At 45.6% G+C, this 22,414-nt stretch overlaps 1 protein-coding gene and 1 long non-coding RNA gene across 51 annotated transcripts; both read right to left on the bottom strand.

The window, feature by feature from the left end:
• Window positions 1-856: 856 nt before the first annotated feature.
• On the bottom strand, window positions 857-21,414 carry st3gal7 (ST3 beta-galactoside alpha-2,3-sialyltransferase 7). Of its 49 annotated transcripts, none has more exons than XR_008078207.1 (9): window positions 21,196-21,414; window positions 20,465-20,616; window positions 19,598-19,718; window positions 16,600-16,958; window positions 16,088-16,274; window positions 13,400-13,540; window positions 1,897-4,536; window positions 1,525-1,865; window positions 857-1,493 (listed from the first exon to the last, which is right to left on the bottom strand). XR_008078207.1 is itself a non-coding variant. In XM_052477902.1 (7 exons), exons 2-7 carry the CDS (start codon window positions 20,608-20,610, stop codon window positions 4,369-4,371), a joined length of 1,122 nt encoding a protein of 373 aa, XP_052333862.1. In that variant the 5' UTR covers window positions 20,611-20,616; window positions 21,196-21,414; the 3' UTR covers window positions 857-4,368. The 49 variants fall into 49 exon arrangements, 1 of the variants encoding a protein (XP_052333862.1); XR_008078221.1 differs by having other exon boundaries at window positions 857-1,499; window positions 1,717-1,865; XR_008078227.1 differs by having other exon boundaries at window positions 857-1,499; window positions 1,748-1,865.
• On the bottom strand, window positions 8,394-12,793 carry LOC127911399 (uncharacterized). 2 transcript variants are annotated; one of them, XR_008078249.1, is made up of 3 exons: window positions 12,563-12,793; window positions 11,627-11,760; window positions 8,394-8,481 (listed from the first exon to the last, which is right to left on the bottom strand). It is a non-coding gene; the product is annotated as an uncharacterized LOC127911399 (long non-coding RNA). The 2 variants fall into 2 exon arrangements; XR_008078248.1 differs by lacking the exon at window positions 8,394-8,481 and adding an exon at window positions 9,520-9,974.
• Window positions 21,415-22,414: the final 1,000 nt, after the last annotated feature.

Raw genomic sequence — 22,414 nt, 5'->3', positions numbered from 1 at the left:
TACCACAACTTGTTGAGGTAGGGGCACGTTGTGGAAGGTACTACAACGTGTTGAGGTAGGGGCAAGTTGTGGAAGTTACTGTACTACAACGTGTTGAGGTCGGGGCAGGTTATGGAAGGTACTACAATGTGTTCAGGCAGGGACAGGGTGTGGAAGGTACTACAATGTGTTGAGATAGGGGAAGATTGTGGAAGGTACTACAACGTGTTGAGGTAGGGGCAGGGTGTGGAAGGTACAGTACCACAACTTGTTGAGGTAGGGGCACGTTGTGGAAGGTACTACAACGTGTTGAGGTAGGGGCAAGTTGTGGAAGTTACTGTACTACAACGTGTTGAGGTCGGGGCAGGTTATGGAAGGTACTACAATGTGTTCAGGCAGGGACAGGGTGTGGAAGGTACAGTACTACAACGTGTTGAGGTAGGGGCAGGTTGTGGAAGGTACTACAACGTGTTGAGGTAGGGGCAGGTTGTGGAAGGTACTACAATGTGTTGAGATAGGGGAAGATTGTGGAAGGTACTACAACGTGTTGAGGTAGGGGCAAGTTGTGGAAGTTACTGTACTACAACATGTTGAGGTAGGGGCAGGTTGTGGAAGGTACTACACAACCTGCCCCTTCCTCAACACGTTGTAGTACCTTCCACACCCTGCCCCTACGTCAACACGTTGTAGTACCTTCCACAACCTGCCCCTACCTCAACACGTTGTAGTACCTTCCACACCCTGCCCCTACGTCAACACGTTGTAGTCCTCGCTAAATTCTTACTGGAGAAATATTTTTTGGCATATTTTTATTTAAATCTATTACAGTAAGGTACTTAACTGTTAGCCAGAAATGATTTGATATCGATATACAAACGGCTGCTTTCGGCATTTAATATATAATAATTACACATGACATTTAGCAGACACCTTTATCCAAAGCGACTTACAGTAATGGGTGCATACATTTTTATAGTGCATAATATAGTATATAATAATAGTACATTTTTATAGTGCATAATATAGTATATAATAATAGTACATTTTTCAACTAAGCCTTGATTGGTTGAATCATCATGCTATTAAAAGGAACCAGGGGTTGTTAAGAAAGGTCGCTGGTTCCCCGAGCCGGCAAGGTGGAAAAATCTGCCGTTCTGTCCTTGAGCAAGGCAGTTAACCTCCAACCACAACTGGTAGAACAGGGTCCATCCCTGGTACTGTCTCTTTGTCACAGCGCCCCTGTGAGGTCAGTCAAGACACCTGCAGCCACTAGCTCTCTGAGGAAGAGCTTCTCAGCGTTCACATCATGTACTACCTGGACAAAGACAATCAATACAGGAAGATACTTAAGAGACTTTAATTTGAAAAATATGTATAATTCAAAGTGCTTCTCTGACCTGGACCTTACACAAGTAGTGTACCTGGGCCTTACGAGTAGCACAAGTAGTGTACCTGGGCCTTACGAGTAGCACAAGTAGTGTACCTGGACCTTACGAGTAGCACAAGTAGTGTACCTGGGCCTTACGAGTAGCACAAGTAGTGTACCTGGACCTTACGAGTAGCACAAGTAGTGTACCTGGACCTTACGAGTAGCACAAGTAGTGTACCTGGACCTTACGAGTAGCACAAGTAGTGTACCTGGACCTTACGAGTAGCACAAGTAGTGTACCTGGACCTTACGAGTAGCACAAGTAGTGTACCTGGGCCTTACGAGCAGCACAAGTAGTGTACCTGGACCTTACGAGCAGCACAAGTAGTGTACCTGGACCTTACGAGCAGCACAAGTAGTGTACCTGGACCTTACGAGCAGCACAAGTAGTGTACCTGGACCTTACGAGCAGCACAAGTAGTGTACCTGGACCTTACGAGCAGCACAAGTAGTGTACCTGGGCCTTACGAGCAGCACAAGTAGTGTACCTGGACCTTACGAGCAGCACAAGTAGTGTACCTGGACCTTACGAGCAGCACAAGTAGTGTACCTGGACCTTACGAGCAGCACAAGTAGTGTACCTGGGCCTTACGAGCAGCACAAGTAGTGTACCTGGGCCTTACGAGTAGCACAAGTAGTGTACCTGGGCCTTACGAGCAGCACAAGTAGTGTACCTGGGCCTTACGAGCAGCACAAGTAGTGTACCTGGGCCTTACGAGTAGCACAAGTAGTGTACCTGGACCTTACGAGTAGCACAAGTAGTGTACCTGGACCTTACGAGTAGCACAAGTAGTGTACCTGGACCTTACGAGTAGCACAAGTAGTGTACCTGGACCTTACGAGTAGCACAAGTAGTGTACCTGGGCCTTACGAGTAGCACAAGTAGTGTACCTGGACCTTACGAGTAGCACAAGTAGTGTACCTGGACCTTACGAGTAGCACAAGTAGTGTACCTGGACCTTACGAGTAGCACAAGTAGTGTACCTGGACCTTACGAGTAGCACAAGTAGTGTACCTGGGCCTTACGAGTAGCACAAGTAGTGTACCTGGGCCTTACGAGTAGCACAAGTAGTGTACCTGGACCTTACGAGTAGCACAAGTAGTGTACCTGGGCCTTACGAGTAGCACAAGTAGTGTACCTGGGCCTTACGAGTAGCACAAGTAGTGTACCTGGGCCTTACGAGTAGCACAAGTAGTGTACCTGGGCCTTACGAGTAGCACAAGTAGTGTACCTGGGCCTTACGAGTAGCACAAGTAGTGTACCTGGGCCTTACGAGTAGCACAAGTAGTGTACCTGGACCTTACGAGTAGCACAAGTAGTGTACCTGGGCCTTACGAGTAGCACAAGTAGTGTACCTGGACCTTACGAGTAGCACAAGTAGTGTACCTGGGCCTTACGAGTAGCACAAGTAGTGTACCTGGGCCTTACGAGTAGCACAAGTAGTGTACCTGGGCCTTACGAGTAGCACAAGTAGTGTACCTGGACCTTACGAGTAGCACAAGTAGTGTACCTGGGCCTTACGAGTAGCACAAGTAGTGTACCTGGGCCTTACGAGTAGCACAAGTAGTGTACCTGGACCTTACGAGTAGCACAAGTAGTGTACCTGGACCTTACGAGTAGCACAAGTAGTGTACCTGGGCCTTACGAGTAGCACAAGTAGTGTACCTGGGCCTTACGAGTAGCACAAGTAGTGTACCTGGGCCTTACGAGTAGCACAAGTAGTGTACCTGGGCCTTACGAGTAGCACAAGTAGTGTACCTGGGCCTTACGAGTAGCACAAGTAGTGTACCTGGGCCTTACGAGTAGCACAAGTAGTGTACCTGGACCTTACGAGCAGCACAAGTAGTGTACCTGGGCCTTACGAGTAGCACAAGTAGTGTACCTGGGCCTTACGAGTAGCACAAGTAGTGTACCTGGGCCTTACGAGCAGCACAAGTAGTGTACCTGGACCTTACGAGTAGCACAAGTAGTGTACCTGGGCCTTACGAGTAGCACAAGTAGTGTACCTGGGCCTTACGAGTAGCACAAGTAGTGTACCTGGACCTTACGAGTAGCACAAGTAGTGTACCTGGGCCTTACGAGTAGCACAAGCAGTGTACCTGGGCCTTACGAGTAGCACAAGTAGTGTACCTGGGCCTTACGAGTAGCACAAGTAGTGTACCTGGGCCTTACGAGCAGCACAAGTAGTGTACCTGGACCTTACGAGTAGCACAAGTAGTGTACCTGGGCCTTACGAGTAGCACAAGCAGTGTACCTGGGCCTTACGAGCAGCACAAGTAGTGTACCTGGACCTTACGAGTAGCACAAGTAGTGTACCTGGACCTTACGAGTAGCACAAGCAGTGTACCTGGGCCTTACGAGTAGCACAAGTAGTGTACCTGGGCCTTACGAGTAGCACAAGTAGTGTACCTGGGCCTTACGAGCAGCACAAGTAGTGTACCTGGACCTTACGAGTAGCACAAGTAGTGTACCTGGGCCTTACGAGTAGCACAAGCAGTGTACCTGGGCCTTACGAGCAGCACAAGTAGTGTACCTGGACCTTACGAGTAGCACAAGTAGTGTACCTGGACCTTACGAGTAGCACAAGCAGTGTACCTGGGCCTTACGAGTAGCACAAGTAGTGTACCTGGACCTTACGAGTAGCACAAGTAGTGTACCTGGACCTTACGAGTAGCACAAGCAGTGTACCTGGACCTTACGAGTAGCACAAGCAGTGTACCTGGGCCTTACGAGTAGCACAAGTAGTGTACCTGGGCCTTACGAGTAGCACAAGCAGTGTACCTGGGCCTTACGAGTAGCACAAGTAGTGTACCTGGGCCTTACGAGTAGCACAAGTAGTGTACCTGGACCTTACGAGTAGCACAAGTAGTGTACCTGGGCCTTACGAGTAGCACAAGCTAACAAATGTTTTGATGGGAACAGCAAACAATCAGTGTTTGTCATTCTCTCTCCACTGCTCTTATATACTGTAGTGTACCTGGGCCTTGATGGCGTCCATACTTAGACTCTCATAGTAGTGTAGTCTGGCACTGGGATGCTGCAGGTCATAACCAAACCCTGCCAGGCTCACCTCATCACACAGCTGTAGGGCCATCACCACCGCACTGGCACCTAACGTAGGAACTAACTGGAGAGAAGAGAGGATGGCAATTAAGTGTTTATTAAGGCTAACTCGTGTTCAGACTACATCAATCTAACAAGAAACACTTCCACCCAAATGGTAAAGCAAACCATGTGGAGAGAGCCATTCAATGATTGCAACATTCATCCATTGGGTATGCATTTATACTGTACATGTACATGAAACTGACAAAATAAAGGAAACACCAACATAGTGTCTTAGTAGGGCATTGTGCCACCACAAGCCATAACAGCTTCAATGCACCTGGGCAGACATTCTACAAGTGTCTGGAACTCTTTTGGAGGGATAAGACACAAAAATTCCATCATTTGTTGATGGTGGTGGAAAACACTGTCTATGGTGCCGCTGCAGAATCTCCCATAAGTGTTCAGTTGGGTTGAGATCTGATGACTGAGACGGCCATGGCATATGGTTTACATCGTTTTCATGCTCATCAAACCATTCATTGTCATCTTATAGGGGCATAGCCATGGTAGCCAAAATAATGGAAAAAAAACAATGGCCTGCACAGCGTTTTTATACATGACCCTAAGCATGATGGGATGCTAATTGCTTATTGAACTCAGGAACCACACCTGTGTGGAAGCACCTGCTTTCAATATACTTTGTATCCCTCATTTACTCAGGTGTTTCCATTATTTTGGCAGTTACCTGTATGTCCTATAAAATGATTCTGTTGCTGTGTGTATCAGTAATAGTAACCTTCCTCTGTTGCTGTGTGTATCAGTAATAGTAACCTTCCTCTGTTGCTGTGTGTATCAGTAATAGTAACCTTCCTCTGTTGCTGTGTGTATCAGTACTAACCTTCCTCTGTTGCTGTGTGTATCAGTACTAACCTTCCTCTGTTGCTGTGTGTATCAGTAGTAGTAACCTTCCTCTGTTGCTGTGTGTATCAGTACTAACCTTCCTCTGTTGCTGTGTATATCAGTAATAGTAACCTTCCTCTGTTGCTGTGTGTATCAGTACTAACCTTCCTCTGTTGCTGTGTGTATCAGTACTAACCTTCCTCTGTTGCTGTGTGTATCAGTAGTAGTAACCTTCCTCTGTTGCTGTGTATATCAGTAGTACTAACCTTCCTCTAATGCTGTGTGTATCAGTAGTAGTAACCTTCCTCTGTTGCTGTGTGTATCAGTACTAACCTTCCTCTAATGCTGTGTGTATCAGTACTAACCTTCCTCTGTTGCTGTGTGTATCAGTAGTAGTAAACTTCCTCTGTTGCTGTGTGTATCAGTAGTAGTAACCTTCCTCTGTTGCTGTGTGTATCAGTAGTAGTAACCTTCCTCTGTTGCTGTGTGTATCAGTAATAGTAACCTTCCTCTGTTGCTGTGTGTATCAGTAGTAGTAACCTTCCTCTGTTGCTGTGTGTATCAGTAGTAGTAACCTTCCTCTGTTGCTGTGTGTATCAGTACTAACCTTCCTCTGTTGCTGTGTGTATCAGTACTAACCTTCCTCTGTTGCTGTGTGTATCAGTAGTAGTAACCTTCCTCTGTTGCTGTGTGTATCAGTAGTAGTAACCTTCCTCTGTTGCTGTGTGTATCAGTAGTAGTAACCTTCCTCTGTTGCTGTGTGTATCAGTACTAACCTTCCTCTGTTGCTGTGTGTATCAGTAGTAGTAACCTTCCTCTGTTGCTGTGTGTATCAGTAGTATTAACCTTCCTCTGTTGCTGTGTGTATCAGTAGTACTAACCTTCCTCTAATGCTGTGTGTATCAGTAGTAGTAACCTTCCTCTGTTGCTGTGTATATCAGTAGTAGTAACCTTCCTCTGTTGCTGTGTGTATCAGTAGTTGTAACCTTCCTCTGTTGCTGTGTGTATCAGTACTAATATTCCTCTGTTGCTGTGTGTATCAGTACTAACCTTCCTCTGTTGCTGTGTATATCAGTCGTAGTGACCTTCCTCTGTTGCTGTGTGTATCAGTACTAACCTTCCTCTGTTGCTGTGTGTATCAGTACTAACCTTCCTCTGTTGCTGTGTGTATCAGTAGTAGTAACCTTCCTCTGTTGCTGTGTATATCAGTAGTAGTAACCTTCTCTGTTGCTGTGTATATCAGTAGTACTAACCTTCCTCTGTTGCTGTGTGTATCAGTAGTAGTAACCTTCTCTGTTGCTGTGTATATCAGTAGTAGTAACCTTCCTCTGTTGCTGTGTGTATCAGTACTAACCTTCCTCTGTTGCTGTGTATATCAGTACTAACCTTCCTCTGTTGCTGTGTGTATCAGTAGTAGTAACCTTCCTCTGTTGCTGTGTATATCAGTAGTAGTAACCTTCCTCTGTTGCTGTGTGTATCAGTAGTAGGAACCTTCCTCTGTTGCTGTGTGTATCAGTAGTAGTAACCTTCCTCTGTTGCTGTGTATATCAGTAGTAGTAACCTTCCTCTGTTGCTGTGTATATCAGTAGTAGTAACCTTCCTCTGTTGCTGTGTATATCAGTAGTAGTAACCTTCCTCTGTTGCTGTGTGTATCAGTAGTAGTAACCTTCCTCTGTTGCTGTGTGTATCAGTACTAACCTTCCTCTGTTGCTGTGTATATCAGTAGTAGTAACCTTCCTCTGTTGCTGTGTGTATCAGTAGTAGTAACCTTCCTCTGTTGCTGTGTGTATCAGTAGTAGTAACCTTCCTCTGTTGCTGTGTGTATCAGTAGTAGTAACCTCCCTCTGTTGCTGTGTGTATCAGTAGTAGTAACCTTCCTCTGTTGCTGTGTGTATCTGTAGTTGTAACCTTCCTCTGTTGCTGTGTGTATCAGTACTAACCTTCCTCTGTTGCTGTGTATATCAGTAGTAGTAACCTTCCTCTGTTGCTGTGTGTATCAGTACTAACCTTGCTCTGTTGCTGTGTGTATCAATACTAACCTTCCTCTGTTGCTGTGTGTATCAGTAGTAGTAACCTTCCTCTGTTGCTGTGTGTATCAGTAGTTGTAACCTTCCTCTGTTGCTGTGTGTATCAGTACCAACCTTCCTCTGTTGCTGTGTATATCAGTAGTAGTAACCTTCCTCTGTTGCTGTGTGTATCAGTAGTAGTAACCTTCCTCTGTTGCTGTGTGTATCAGTAGTAGTAACCTTCCTCTGTTGCTGTGTATATCAGTAGGAGTAACCTTCCTCTATTGCTGTGTGTATCAGTACTAACCTCCCTCTGTTGCTGTGTGTATCAGTACTAATATTCCTCTGTTGCTGTGTATATCAGTAGTAGTAACCTTCCTCTGTTGCTGTGTGTATCAGTACTAATATTCCTCTGTTGCTGTGTGTATCAGTACTAACCTTCCGCTCTTGCTGTGTGTATCAGTAGTAGTAATCTTCCTCTGTTGCTGTGTGTATCAGTAGTAGTAACCTTCCTCTGTTGCTGTGTGTATCAGTAGTTGTAACCTTCCTCTGTTGCTGTGTGTATCAGTACTAACCTTCCTCTGTTGCTGTGTGTATCAGTACTAACCTTCCTCTGTTGCTGTGTGTATCAGTAGTAGTAACCTTCCTCTGTTGCTGTGTGTATCAGTAGTTGTAACCTTCCTCTGTTGCTGTGTATATCAGTAGTAGTAACCTTCTCTGTTGCTGTGTATATCAGTAGTACTAACCTTCCTCTGTTGCTGTGTGTATCAGTAGTAGTAACCTTCTCTGTTGCTGTGTATATCAGTAGTAGTAACCTTCCTCTGTTGCTGTGTGTATCAGTACTAACCTTCCTCTGTTGCTGTGTATATCAGTACTAACCTTCCTCTGTTGCTGTGTGTATCAGTAGTAGTAACCTTCCTCTGTTGCTGTGTGTATCAGTAGTAGTAACCTTCCTCTGTTGCTGTGTGTATCAGTAGTAGTAATCTTCCTCTGTTGCTGTGTGTATCAGTAGTAGTAACCTTCCTCTGTTGCTGTGTGTATCAGTAGTTGTAACCTTCCTCTGTTGCTGTGTGTATCAGTACTAATATTCCTCTGTTGCTGTGTGTATCAGTACTAACCTTCCTCTGTTGCTGTGTGTATCAGTACTAACCTTCCTCTGTTGCTGTGTTTATCAGTAGTAGTAACCTTCCTCTGTTGCTGTGTATATCAGTAGTAGTAACCTTCTCTGTTGCTGTGTATATCAGTAGTACTAACCTTCCTCTGTTGCTGTGTGTATCAGTAGTAGTAACCTTCTCTGTTGCTGTGTATATCAGTAGTAGTAACCTTCCTCTGTTGCTGTGTGTATCAGTACTAACCTTCCTCTGTTGCTGTGTATATCAGTACTAACCTTCCTCTGTTGCTGTGTGTATCAGTAGTAGTAACCTTCCTCTGTTGCTGTGTATATCAGTAGTAGTAACCTTCCTCTGTTGCTGTGTGTATCAGTAGTAGTAACCTTCCTCTGTTGCTGTGTATATCAGTAGTAGTAACCTTCCTCTGTTGCTGTGTATATCAGTAGTAGTAACCTTCCTCTGTTGCTGTGTGTATCAGTAGTAGTAACCTTCCTCTGTTGCTGTGTGTATCAGTAGTAGTAACCTTCCTCTGTTGCTGTGTGTATCAGTACTAACCTTCCTCTAATGCTGTGTGTATCAGTACTAACCTTCCTCTGTTGCTGTGTATATCAGTAGTAGTAACCTTCCTCTGTTGCTGTGTGTATCAGTAGTAGTAACCTTCCTCTGTTGCTGTGTGTATCAGTAGTAGTAACCTTCCTCTGTTGCTGTGTGTATCAGTAGTAGTAACCTCCCTCTGTTGCTGTGTGTATCAGTAGTAGTAACCTTCCTCTGTTGCTGTGTGTATCTGTAGTTGTAACCTTCCTCTGTTGCTGTGTGTATCAGTACTAACCTTCCTCTGTTGCTGTGTATATCAGTAGTAGTAACCTTCCTCTGTTGCTGTGTGTATCAGTACTAACCTTGCTCTGTTGCTGTGTGTATCAATACTAACCTTCCTCTGTTGCTGTGTGTATCAGTAGTAGTAACCTTCCTCTGTTGCTGTGTGTATCAGTAGTTGTAACCTTCCTCTGTTGCTGTGTGTATCAGTACCAACCTTCCTCTGTTGCTGTGTATATCAGTAGTAGTAACCTTCCTCTGTTGCTGTGTGTATCAGTAGTAGTAACCTTCCTCTGTTGCTGTGTGTATCAGTAGTAGTAACCTTCCTCTGTTGCTGTGTATATCAGTAGGAGTAACCTTCCTCTGTTGCTGTGTGTATCAGTACTAACCTCCCTCTGTTGCTGTGTGTATCAGTACTAATATTCCTCTGTTGCTGTGTATATCAGTAGTAGTAACCTTCCTCTGTTGCTGTGTGTATCAGTACTAATATTCCTCTGTTGCTGTGTGTATCAGTACTAACCTTCCGCTCTTGCTGTGTGTATCAGTAGTAGTAATCTTCCTCTGTTGCTGTGTGTATCAGTAGTAGTAACCTTCCTCTGTTGCTGTGTGTATCAGTAGTTGTAACCTTCCTCTGTTGCTGTGTGTATCAGTACTAATATTCCTCTGTTGCTGTGTGTATCAGTACTAACCTTCCTCTGTTGCTGTGTGTATCAGTACTAACCTTCCTCTGTTGCTGTGTGTATCAGTAGTAGTAACCTTCCTCTGTTGCTGTGTGTATCAGTAGTTGTAACCTTCCTCTGTTGCTGTGTGTATCAGTACTAATATTCCTCTGTTGCTGTGTGTATCAGTACTAACCTTCCTCTGTTGCTGTGTATATCAGTCGTAGTGACCTTCCTCTGTTGCTGTGTGTATCAGTACTAACCTTCCTCTGTTGCTGTGTGTATCAGTACTAACCTTCCTCTGTTGCTGTGTGTATCAGTAGTAGTAACCTTCCTCTGTTGCTGTGTATATCAGTAGTAGTAACCTTCTCTGTTGCTGTGTATATCAGTAGTACTAACCTTCCTTTGTTGCTGTGTGTATCAGTAGTAGTAACCTTCTCTGTTGCTGTGTATATCAGTAGTAGTAACCTTCCTCTGTTGCTGTGTGTATCAGTACTAACCTTCCTCTGTTGCTGTGTATATCAGTACTAACCTTCCTCTGTTGCTGTGTGTATCAGTAGTAGTAACCTTCCTCTGTTGCTGTGTATATCAGTAGTAGTAACCTTCCTCTGTTGCTGTGTGTATCAGTAGTAGGAACCTTCCTCTGTTGCTGTGTATATCAGTAGTAGTATTCTTCCTCTGTTGCTGTGTGTATCAGTACTAACCTTCCTCTGTTGCTGTGTATATCAGTAGTAGTAACCTTCCTCTGTTGCTGTGTATATCAGTAGTAGTAACCTTCCTCTGTTGCTGTGTGTATCAGTAGTAGTAACCTTCCTCTGTTGCTGTGTATATCAGTAGTAGTAACCTTCCTCTGTTGCTGTGTGTATCAGTAGTAGTAACCTTCCTCTGTTGCTGTGTGTATCAGTAGTAGTAACCTTCCTCTGTTGCTGTGTGTATCAGTAGTAGTAACTTTCCTCTGTTGCTGTGTGTATCAGTACTAACCTTCCTCTGTTGCTGTGTGTATCAGTACTAACCTTCCTCTGTTGCTGTGTGTATCAGTACTAACCTTCCTCTGTTGCTGTGTGTAGCAGTAGTTGTAACCTTCCTCTGTTGCTGTGTGTATCAGTACTAATATTCCTCTGTTGCTGTGTGTATCAGTACTAATATTCCTCTGTTGCTGTGTGTATCAGTACTAACCTTCCTCTGTTGCTGTGTATATCAGTCGTAGTGACCTTCCTATGTTGCTGTGTGTATCAGTACTAACCTTCCTCTGTTGCTGTGTGTATCAGTACTAACCTTCCTCTGTTGCTGTGTGTATCAGTAGTAGTAACCTTCCTCTGTTGCTGTGTATATCAGTAGTACTAACCTTCCTCTGTTGCTGTGTGTATCAGTAGTAGTAACCTTCTCTGTTGCTGTGTATATCAGTAGTAGTAACCTTCCTCTGTTGCTGTGTGTATCAGTACTAACCTTCCTCTGTTGCTGTGTGTATCAGTAGTAGTAACCTTCCTCTGTTGCTGTGTATATCAGTAGTACTAACCTTCCTCTAATGCTGTGTGTATCAGTACTAACCTTCCTCTGTTGCTGTGTATATCAGTAGTAGTAACCTTCCTCTGTTGCTGTGTGTAGCAGTAGTTGTAACCTTCCTCTGTTGCTGTGTGTATCAGTACTAATATTCATCTGTTGCTGTGTGTATCAGTACTAACCTTCCTCTGTTGCTGTGTATATCAGTCGTAGTGACCTTCCTCTGTTGCTGTGTGTATCAGTACTAACCTTCCTCTGTTGCTGTGTGTATCAGTACTAACCTTCCTCTGTTGCTGTGTGTATCAGTAGTAGTAACCTTCTCTGTTGCTGTGTATATCAGTAGTACTAACCTTCCTCTGTTGCTGTGTGTATCAGTAGTAGTAACCTTCTCTGTTGCTGTGTATATCAGTAGTAGTAACCTTCCTCTGTTGCTGTGTGTATCAGTACTAACCTTCCTCTGTTGCTGTGTATATCAGTACTAACCTTCCTCTGTTGCTGTGTATATCAGTAGTAGTAACCTTCCTCTGTTGCTGTGTGTATCAGTAGTAGGAACCTTCCTCTGTTGCTGTGTGTATCAGTACTAACCTTCCTCTGTTGCTGTGTATATCAGTAGTAGCAACCTTCCTCTGTTGCTGTGTATATCAGTAGTAGTAACCTTCCTCTGTTGCTGTGTGTATCAGTAGTAGTAACTTTCCTCTGTTGTTGTGTGTATCAGTAGTAGTAACCTTCCTCTGTTGCTGTGTGTATCAGTACTAACCTTCCTCTGTTGCTGTGTGTATCAGTACTAACCTTCCTCTGTTGCTGTGTGTATCAGTACTAACCTTCCTCTGTTGCTGTGTGTAGCAGTAGTTGTAACCTTCTTCTGTTGCTGTGTGTATCAGTACTAATATTCCTCTGTTGCTGTGTGTATCAGTACTAACCTTCCTCTGTTGCTGTGTGTATCAGTACTAATATTCCTCTGTTGCTGTGTGTATCAGTTCTAACCTTCCTCTGTTGCTGTGTATATCAGTCGTAGTGACCTTCCTCTGTTGCTGTGTGTATCAGTATTAACCTTCCTCTGTTGCTGTGTGTATCAGTACTAACCTTCCTCTGTTGCTGTGTGTATCAGTAGTAGTAACCTTCCTCTGTTGCTGTGTATATCAGTAGTAGTAACCTTCTCTGTTGCTGTGTATATCAGTAGTACTAACCTTCCTCTGTTGCTGTGTGTATCAGTAGTAGTAACCTTCTCTGTTGCTGTGTATATCAGTAGTAGTAACCTTCCTCTGTTGCTGTGTGTATCAGTACTAACCTTCCTCTGTTGCTGTTTGTATCAGTACTAACCTTCCTCTGTTGCTGTGTATATCAGTAGTAGTAACCTTCCTCTGTTGCTGTGTATATCAGTAGTAGTAACCTTCCTCTGTTGCTGTGTGTATCAGTAGTAGTAACCTTCCTCTGTTGCTGTGTGTATCAGTACTAACCTTCCTCTGTTGCTGTGTGTATCAGTACTAACCTTCCTCTGTTGCTGTGTGTATCAGTACTAACCTTCCTCTGTTGCTGTGTGTATCAGTACTAACCTTCCTCTGTTGCTGTGTGTATCAGTAGTAGTAACCTTCCTCTGTTGCTGTGTGTATCAGTACTAACCTTCCTCTGTTGCTGTGTGTATCAGTTCTAACCTTCCTCTGTTGCTGTGTGTATCAGTAGTAGTAACCTTCCTCTGTTGCTGTGTGTATCAGTACTAACCTTCCTCTGTTGCTGTGTGTATCAGTACTAACCTTCCTCTGTTGCTGTGTATATCAGTAGTAGTAACCTTCCTCTGTTGCTGTGTGTATCAGAAGTAGTAACCTTCCTCTGTTGCTGTGTGTATCAGTAATAACCTTCCTCTGTTGCTGTGTGTATCAGTAGTAGTAACCTTCCTCTGTTGCTGTGTGTATCAGAAGTAGTAACCTTCCTCTGTTGCTGTGTGTATCAGTACTAACCTTCCCCTGTTGCTGTGTGTATCTCTGCAGTGCTATGCCTGTCTTGTGCATGATCTCTGGGTTGAGTATCTGGATGTTCTCCGGCTTCAGAGGAATGTTCTCCACTATGTCTCTCCAGAACCACAGCTTGGACCACCAGCTCTAGACAACCCAACCACAGGAAGCAGAACCAGTTCAGAAACAGCTCTAGAACACAAACATAGACAGGTTTGGGGAGTAATCAGTTGCATGTAATCTGATTAGAAAAAAACTAACTGTAATTAGTTATGTTATATGCAAAAATATTGTCACGATCGTTATAATGATTGGACCAAGGTACAGGGTGGTAGGCATACATATTCCTTTAATAAATGAAGACCAAACAAAAACAACAAACTACCAAACGAAACTTGAAGCTACCCCCTGACTCAATAGGGGAGGGTCCGGGTGGGCATCTATGATGGATGACACAGGGCATCGGGGGCGGCTCCGGTGCGGGGCGATGTACCCACTCCGCTCGCAGATACGTCTTCCTCTTCCTCTGGTGCAGGGATCATCGCCGGAGGCTCCGGACCGTAAATCGTTGTAGGAGGCTCTGGACTGAGAACTCCTGCTGAAGGCTCTGGACCGCCGACCGTCGCTTTAGGCTCTGGACTGCCAACCTTCGCTGGTGGTTCCGGACCACAGACCGTCTCAGGAGGTTCTGGACTGTGGACTGTCTCAGGAGGTTCCGGACCGTGGACCGTGGTTGGAGGTTCCGGACTGTGGACCGTCGTTGGAGGTTCCGGACTGTGGACTGTCATTGGAGGTTCCGGACTGGAAACTGTCGCCAGAAGCTCTGGACTGGGAACTGTCGCCAGAAGCTCTGGACTGTGGAGGCGCACTGGAGGCCTGATGCGTGGTGCCGGCACTAGAGTACCGGCTGGTGACACGCACCTCAGGGAGAGTGTGGGGAGGAGGCACAGGACGTACTGGACGATGGAGGCGCACTGGAGGCCTGATGCACAGGACCGGTACAGGTGGCACTGGGCTGGTGAACACGCACCTCAGGGCGAGTGCAAGGAGCAGAGCACTTGAGGGAGAGTGCGAGGAGTTGGCACAGGACGCACTGTGTTGTAAAGGTACACTGGAGACCTGGTGTGTATAGCCGGCATCAATTGTTTCGGAACTTTAACACGTGTTGCAGGACGAGTACGGGGAGCTGACTCAGGTGGCACCAAACTGACAACACGTTCCTTTATTCCAAATCCGTGCATCCTCCACCAACTCAACAACTCTCCCATTTCTCTCTCCTCCGAATACTCCTTCTTCTCCCAGACTGGCTCTGGTTCACTGCTTGGCTCCGCCGACTGCTCCCCCCCACTCCTCGTATCGTCGCCGTTCCTCTCTCGCTGCCTCCATCTGCTCCCTTGGACGGCGATACTCTCCGGCCCGCGTCCAGGGTCCTTCTCCATCAGGATGTCCTCCCATGTCCACTCCTCCTGGCCACGCTGCTTGGTCCTTTTTTGGTGGGATCTTCTGTCACGATCATTATAATGATTGGACCAAGTTTCAGCGTGGTAGGCGTACATATTCCTTTAATAAATGAACACCGAACAAAAACAACAAACTACCAAACGAAACATGAAGCTACTGGATTGCACAGGCAACTAACTGTAGACAAGATCCCACAAATACCATATGAGGAAATGGCTACCTAAATATGATCCCCAATCAGAGACAACGATAAACAGCTGCCTCTGATTGGGAACCATATCAGGCCACCATAGAATTACAAATTCCCCTAGATGACCCACGCAAGTCACTATCACGCCCCAACCAACACAGAGAATAAACAGTTTACTATGGTCAGGGCATTACAAATATTGTAATCTGATTACAGATACTTTTGAAAAACTAGGTTATTACTTCTTGGATTACTTTTAAATTCAGAAAGGATGTTTATGAAAATTGAGTGCAAAGTGCAAATAGGTTCATTTTGGTAAAAAAGTCAGTCTCGTTTAAAACGGAGTTGAGAGTCTGAATGTGTCACAACGAGTAAATGAAGGTTAGTTTACAATTATGTCAACAATTCATACCCCTGTTTGCCTATTAACACATGGAGGCACCGTGTTTTCTGGGAAACGTTAGCTGACGTAAGCTAGCTAGCTCATAATCAAGCAAACCTGACATGTTTGATGCATGTCACCAGCTTTCTTTCAATAATGTTTAAACTGGCTAGCTACTGTCCTTGTAGGTTTTGATTGAATGGCAAAGACAGACCCATGAAACACCCACATCAAACCACACCCCCAACACAACTCTCGTTTGCCTTCGCTCATGGCCGCTAGCATTTATTAATGAACATTGATGAAAAACAAGGCCAAATCAGGAAGTGCAATTGACCTTTAAGTTTATTTCACCTGAGTGAGTCTGACAACAAGTCAGAGACCACTATGACAGCATACCAAATGCAGTAACTGAAGGTGCAGATTCTGTTAGGGTAATCCAAAAGTTACGTAACTGATAGAAATCTTGGACAGGTAAGTAGTAACTGTAACGGAAAGTAAGCTACCCAAGCCTGTCCATGGACAGCAGAACGTATAGAAGCTACTTTAGAAGTCCTTTTCTGTCTGCAAATCTGCACAAAAATTCCTCAAGCCACTGTGTCTCTGACAGGGAAACAAACAGGTAAACAGGGAAACCAACAGGTAGTAAACACTTTCCCACCAGAGGCTGTTTGGTGATGACAGAGGTGAGCCAGTCCAGGTCCAGGCACTTGTAGACCACCAGGGTAACCAGGGAGGTGTGTCTGTACTCGCTGGGGGAAAGGGGAGCTCCCTCTGGGTACATCAAACGGACAGTGGTCCTGGAGCCTGCGTCCCTCTCAAACCCTGACACTGGGGCATTGTTCATCCTGAGAGGACAAAGAAGAGTGTGAAGGGGAAGGAGTAAGAGGATGGGAAGGAGGCGAGAGAGGAGAAGAAGGAAACCACAGCTTCAGAAAATACTAATCTAATCCAGTATATCCCCTTAGTGACCAGGAGTGGTAGAGGTTAGTTTGGTTCCTTAGATGTATTTATTTTAGCAGTCTGGAAAACTAAAGACGGGATTGGTTAAAATAGCAGAAACAGATTGTCACTTAGGAGGTACAGTAGGGGGTCATGGAAAATATTATCTGATTTAAAAAGATTGTGCTTCTTTTACAATTACATTGATTGTATGTTTGATTGGTCATTCACCTGATGATGACATCATACTGGTCAATATGGGATCCCAGGTGGCTGCCATGTAGCACCCCTCCACTGCCCACCACCACACACCTCCTACAGCCCCCACCCCTACCTCTCCCCTCCAGAGATGGGGGCAGGCCTGGATGAGTTAGAGAGGCCAGGGCCCTAGCCACCCTCTCGTCACAGCCCTGGAGGCCCAGGGGTGGAGCCAAGTCCCAGGGAATAGACCTGTCTGCTGCAATCTCCGACTGGAGGAACACAGGGATAATCTGGAGGTCTGAGGAGGAGTCCAGGGAGAGGAGACGAGACACACACCAGCCCGGATGGCAGGGCTGCACAAGCAGGGAGGCAGAGCGGTTTAGTAATACCTGGAGGAGAGGGGAGAGGGGAGAGGGACGGGGAGTTTAGTATGACCTGGAGGAGAGAGGAGAGGGGAGAGGGTCGGGGAGTTTATTATGACCTGGAGGAGAGAGGAGAGGGGAGAGGTATGGGGAGTTTAGTATGACCTGGAGGAGAGAGGAGAGGGGAGAGGGGAGAGGGATGGGAGTTTAGTATGACCTGGAGGAGAGAGGAGAGGGGAGAGGGATGGGGAGTTTAGTATGACCTGGAGAAGAGAGGAGAGGGGAGAGGGGAGAGGGGAGAGGGATGGGAGTTTAGTATGACCTGGAGGAGAGAGGAGAGGGGAGAGGGGAGAGGGATGGGGAGTTTAGTATGACCTGGAGGAGAGAGGAGAGGGGAGAAGGGAGAGGGATGGGGAGTTTAGTATGACCTGGAGGAGAGAGGAGAGGGGAGAGGGGAGAGGGATGGGGAGTTTAGTATGACCTGGAGAAGAGAGGAGAGGGGAGAGGGGAGAGGGGAGAGGGAGAGGGATGGGAGTTTAGTATGACCTGGAGGAGAGAGGAGAGGGGAGAGGGGAGAGGGATGGGGAGTTTAGTAAGACCTGGAGAAGAGAGGAGAGGGGAGAGGGGAGAGGGAAGAGGGGAGAGGGGAGAGGGGAGAGGGGAGAGGGGAGAGGGGAGAGGGGAGAGGGATGGGAGTTTAGTATGACCTGGAGGAGAGAGGAGAGGGGAGAGGGGAGAGGGATGGGGAGTTTAGTAAGACCTGGAGAAGAGGGAGAGGGGAGAGGGATGGGAGTTTAGTATGACCTGGAGGAGAGAGGAGAGGGGAGAGGGGAGAGGGATGGGGAGTTTAGTAAGACCTGGAGGAGAGAGGAGAGGTGAGAGGGATGGGAGTTTAGTATTACCTGGAGGAGAGATGAGAGGGGAGAGGGAGGGGGAGTTCAATAAGTCCTACAGCACAGACTAGAGTAAGAGAAATCAGTTCATCACAAGAAAGCAGTTTAATACACACAACACGCACCCAAATATATAGTTGAAGTCGGAAGTTTACATACACTTAGGTTGGAGTCATTAAAACTCCATTTTCAACCACTCCACAAATTTCTTGTTAAACAAACTATAGTTTTGGCAAGTAGGTTAGGATATCTACTTTGTGCATGACACAAGTAATTTTTCAAACAATTGTTGAGAGAAAGATTATTTCACTTATAATTCACTGTATCACAATTCCATTGGGTCAGAAGTTTACATGCACTAAGTTGACTGTGCCTTTAAACAGCTTGGACAATTCCAGAAAATTATGTCATGGCTTTAGAAGCTTCTGATAGGCTAATTGACATCATTTGAGTCAATTGGATGTGTACCTGTAGATGTATTTCAAGGTCTACCTTCAAACTCATTGCCTCTTTGACATCATGGGAAAATCAAAATAAATTAGCCAAAACAACTGTAGATCTCCACAAGTCTGGTTCATCCTTGGGAGCAATTTCCAAATGCCTGAAGGTACCACGTTCATCTGTACAACCAATAGTACACAAGTATAAACAGCATGGAAACACACAGCCGTCATACAGCTCAGGAAGGAGACGCGTTTTGTCTCTTAGAGATGAACGTACTTTGGTGCAAAAAGTGAAAATCAATCCCAGAACAACAGCAAAGGACCTTGTGAAGATGCTGGAGGGAACAGGTACAAAAGTATCTATATCCACAGTAAAACGTGTCCTATATCGACATAACCTGAAAGGCCGCTCAGCAAGGAAGAAGCCACTTCTCCAAAACCGCCATAAAAAAGTCAGACTACGGTTTGCAACTGCACATGGGGACAAAGGTCGTACTTTTTGGAGAAATGTCCTCTGGTCTGATGAAACAAAAATAGAACTGTGTGACCATAATAGCCATCGTTATGTTTGGAGGAAAAATGGGGAGGCATGCAAGCCGAAGAACACCATCCCAACCGTGAAGCACGGGGGTTGCAGTATCATGTTGTGGGGCTGCTTTGCTGCAGGAGGGACTGGTGCATTTCACAAAATAGATGGCATCATGAGGACGGAAAATTATGTGGATATATTGAAGCAACATCTCAAGACATCAGTCAGGAAGTTAAAGCTTGGTCGCAAATGTGTCTTCCAAAGAGACAATGACCCCAAGCATACTTAAGGACAACAAAGTCAAGGTATTGGAGTGACCATCACAAAGTCCTGACCTCAATCCTATAGAACATTTGTAGGCAGAACTGAAAAAGCGTGTGCGAGCAAGGAGGCCTACAAACCTGACTCAGTTACAGCAGCTCCTGAGGAGAAATGGACCTTGATTCCCCCAACTTATTGTGGGAAGCTTGTGGAAGGCTACCCAAACATTTGTCCCACATTAAGCAATTTAATGGCAATGTTACCAAATGCTAATTGAGTGTATGTACACTTCTGACCCACTGGGAATGTGATGAAAGAAATAAAAGCTTAAATAAGTCATTCTACTCTACTATTATTCTGACATTTCACATTCTTAAAATAAAGTGGTGATCCTAACTGACCTAAAACAGGGAATTTTTACGAGGATTAAATGTCAGGAATGGTGACAAACTGAGTTAAAATGAATTTGGCTAAGGTGTATGTAAACGTCCGACTTCAACTGTAATCATGTATTCATGTGCTTTTGTGTGTGTTCAGTACCATGTCAGTGTGTTGGTTGTCGTTAGCCCCTGACAGAGGGTCTGAAGGTATAAGAGCAGGGACCAGGATAGCAGAGTAGCATCCCACCAGCAGCACTAGACTCAAGGCTAGGTTGTTAGTCCTGGAATAGAAAGGATATACGTGAATGACACACACACACACACACACACACACACACACACACACACACGCGCGCACGCGCGCACGCACACACACACGCACACACACACACACACACACACACACACACACACACACACACACACACACACACACACACACACACACACACACACACACACACACACACACACACACACACACACACACACACACACACATTTACATTTAAGTCATTTAGCAGACGCTCTTATCCAGAGCGACTTACAAATTGTTGCATTCACCTTATGACATCCAGTGGAACAGCCACTTTACAATAGTGCATCTAAATCTTAAAGGGGGGTGAGAAGGATTACTTATCCTATCCTAGGTATTCCTTAAAGAGGTGGGGTTTCAGGTGTCTCCGGAAGGTGGTGATTGACTCCGCTGTCCTGGCGTAGTGAGGGAGTTTGTTCCACCATTGGGGGCCAGAGCAGCGAACAGTTTTGACTGGGCTGAGCGGGAACTGTACTTCCTCAGTGGTAGGGAGGCGAGCAGGCCAGAGGTGGATGGACGCAGTGCCCTTGTTTGGGTGTAGGGCCTGATCAGAGCCTGGAGTGTTACACACACACACACACACACACACACACACACACACACACACACACACACACACACACACACACACACACACACACACACACACACACACACACACACACACACACACACACACACACACACACACACACACACAGAGAGCCATACCTGCTGAGTAGCATCTCCCTGGTGTCAGGTGTAGGTCTCCTGTGTGTAACTGTAACAGCTGTTTTCTCAGTGAAGTCAGCATCAGGCACCGGAGGAGAGATGTAGTCATCTGGGTCCTCCACACTAAGGTGTTTCAGAGTCACCATGCTGACCTGAGGTCAGACCAGGGAAAGGTAGGATCACGATTGTGGTTGTGGCTAAGGTTAGGGTTCAGCCAGATTGTGGCCATTCAGCAGGGGAGGCAGGTAGCCTTGAGGTTAAAGCGTTGGGCCAGTAATTGCACGTTTTTGGTTCGAGTCCTGGAGCTGACATTGTGAAAAAAGCTGTTGCTGTGCTGTTGTCACCAACTGTTCCAGGGGTGCTGGACGATGATGAGTCTGTCTGTGTCCCCATTCCCTGCGGGTGTCTCAGTGAGAGTTGGGCTATTCAATACATGCATTTCCATTACAGTGAAAAAATAAACACCCTTCAAATTACTTTAGGGTTAGTGTCACACCAGGGGAAAGGTTAGGGATGAGATCCTATTTTTCTGTGCTTGTCCTGAAATCCATTAAAACTGTCCACACCAAGACATTGACAATATTTACTGAAGGGTGCTGTTGCTAGCTAACTCCACACAGCCACTAGTGAACTTAACAAAGGCATATCTCAGTGACAAACTTGTCTAAATGAAGGTTGAATAGAACAATTCAAAATATTTCATATCAGAAAAACTAAGCAAAAATACCTACCTAAAGACTAGGGGCTCAGAAATGTTAGAGAAAGTCTGTAGAGAGCAGTCGTCTGGTGTTCTTCTTCTGTCCTCCATGCTCTGGTGACGAACAAGAAGGCAAAGGACTATAATCAGCTAAAATGGCTGCCACACTAAACTGAAGATGTCCCTAACCGCTGTTCTAAGGTCAGTTTTGCGTTTGTACTACTTGTGGTAAACGTTAAGATTAAGGTGAGGGTGAGCTGATTCTACATCTGTGTCAGAGAGTTTGTAATGCTGTTTATGCACCAGTGAACTCTGCCTCCTCCTTCCTAACTGAAAATTAATAATTGACCTACTGTTACACAGTAAGACAGTCAGGCTCACAGGAACAACAGCCAGTGTGTGTGTGTGTGTGTGCGTGTCGTTGGAAAATTGAGGATGTGCACCTGTATGTGTGTGTGTGTGTGTGTGTGTGTGTGTGTGTGTGTGTGTGTGTGTGTGTGTGTGTGTGTGTGTGTGTGTGTGTGTGTGTGTGTGTGTGTGTGTGTGTGTGTGTGTGTGTGTGTGTGTGTGTGTGTGTGTGTGTGTGTGTGTGTGTGTGTGTGTGTGTGTGTGTGTGTGTGTGTGTGTGTGTGTGTGTGTGTGTGTGTGTGTGTGTGTGTGTGTGTGTGTGTGTGTGTGCTAACGTACACGACCGTTCAAAAGTTTGGGGTCACTTAGAAATGTCCTTGTTTTTTAAAGAAAAGCTGAAAACTGTTGTTCTAAATAAAGAAGCAATAAAACTGGCCTTCTTTAGACTAGTTGAGTATCTAGCTTCATTAAATAGTAACCGCAAAACACCAGTCTCAACGTCAACAGTGAAGAGGCGACTCCAGGATGCTGGCCTTCTAGGCAGAGCTCCTCTGTTCAGTGTCTGTGGTCTTTTGCCCATCTTAATCATTTATTTTTATTGGCCAGTCTGAGATATGGCTTTTTCTTTGCAACTCTGCCTAGAAGACCTCATCCCGGAGTCGCCTCTTCACTGTTGAAGTTGAGACGGGTGTTTTGCAGGTACTATTTAATGAAGCTGCCAGTTGAGGACTTGTGAGTCATCTGTTTCTCAAACTAGACAGTGTAATGGCCTCCCACTCTTCTTTCTATTCTGGTTAGAGCCAGTTTCTGTGCTTTTCTTTCAAAAACAAGGACATTTGTAAGTGACCCCAAACTTTTGAACGGTAGTGTATGTAGAGAAATACGGGACCATCTGTACAAATGTA

The sequence above is a fragment of the Oncorhynchus keta genome, chromosome 24 (genome assembly GCF_023373465.1).
Source record: "Oncorhynchus keta strain PuntledgeMale-10-30-2019 chromosome 24, Oket_V2, whole genome shotgun sequence".
NCBI lineage: Eukaryota > Metazoa > Chordata > Actinopteri > Salmoniformes > Salmonidae > Oncorhynchus > Oncorhynchus keta.
This window is presented reverse-complemented; position numbering and strand designations above follow the sequence as displayed.

Excerpts from the sequence above, each read along its gene's own strand:
- st3gal7 (XM_052477902.1), bottom strand. The coding sequence starts at position 20,610 with ATGGTGACTCTGAAACACCTTAGTGTGGAGGACCCAGATGACTACATC. Across the intron at positions 19,719-20,464 it reads AGGGAGATGCTACTCAGCAG|GACTAACAACCTAGCCTTGA; the intron begins GTATGGCTCTCT and ends TTTCTATTCCAG. Across the intron at positions 16,959-19,597 it reads ACAACCAACACACTGACATG|GTATTACTAAACCGCTCTGC; the intron begins GTACTGAACACA and ends CCTCTCCTCCAG.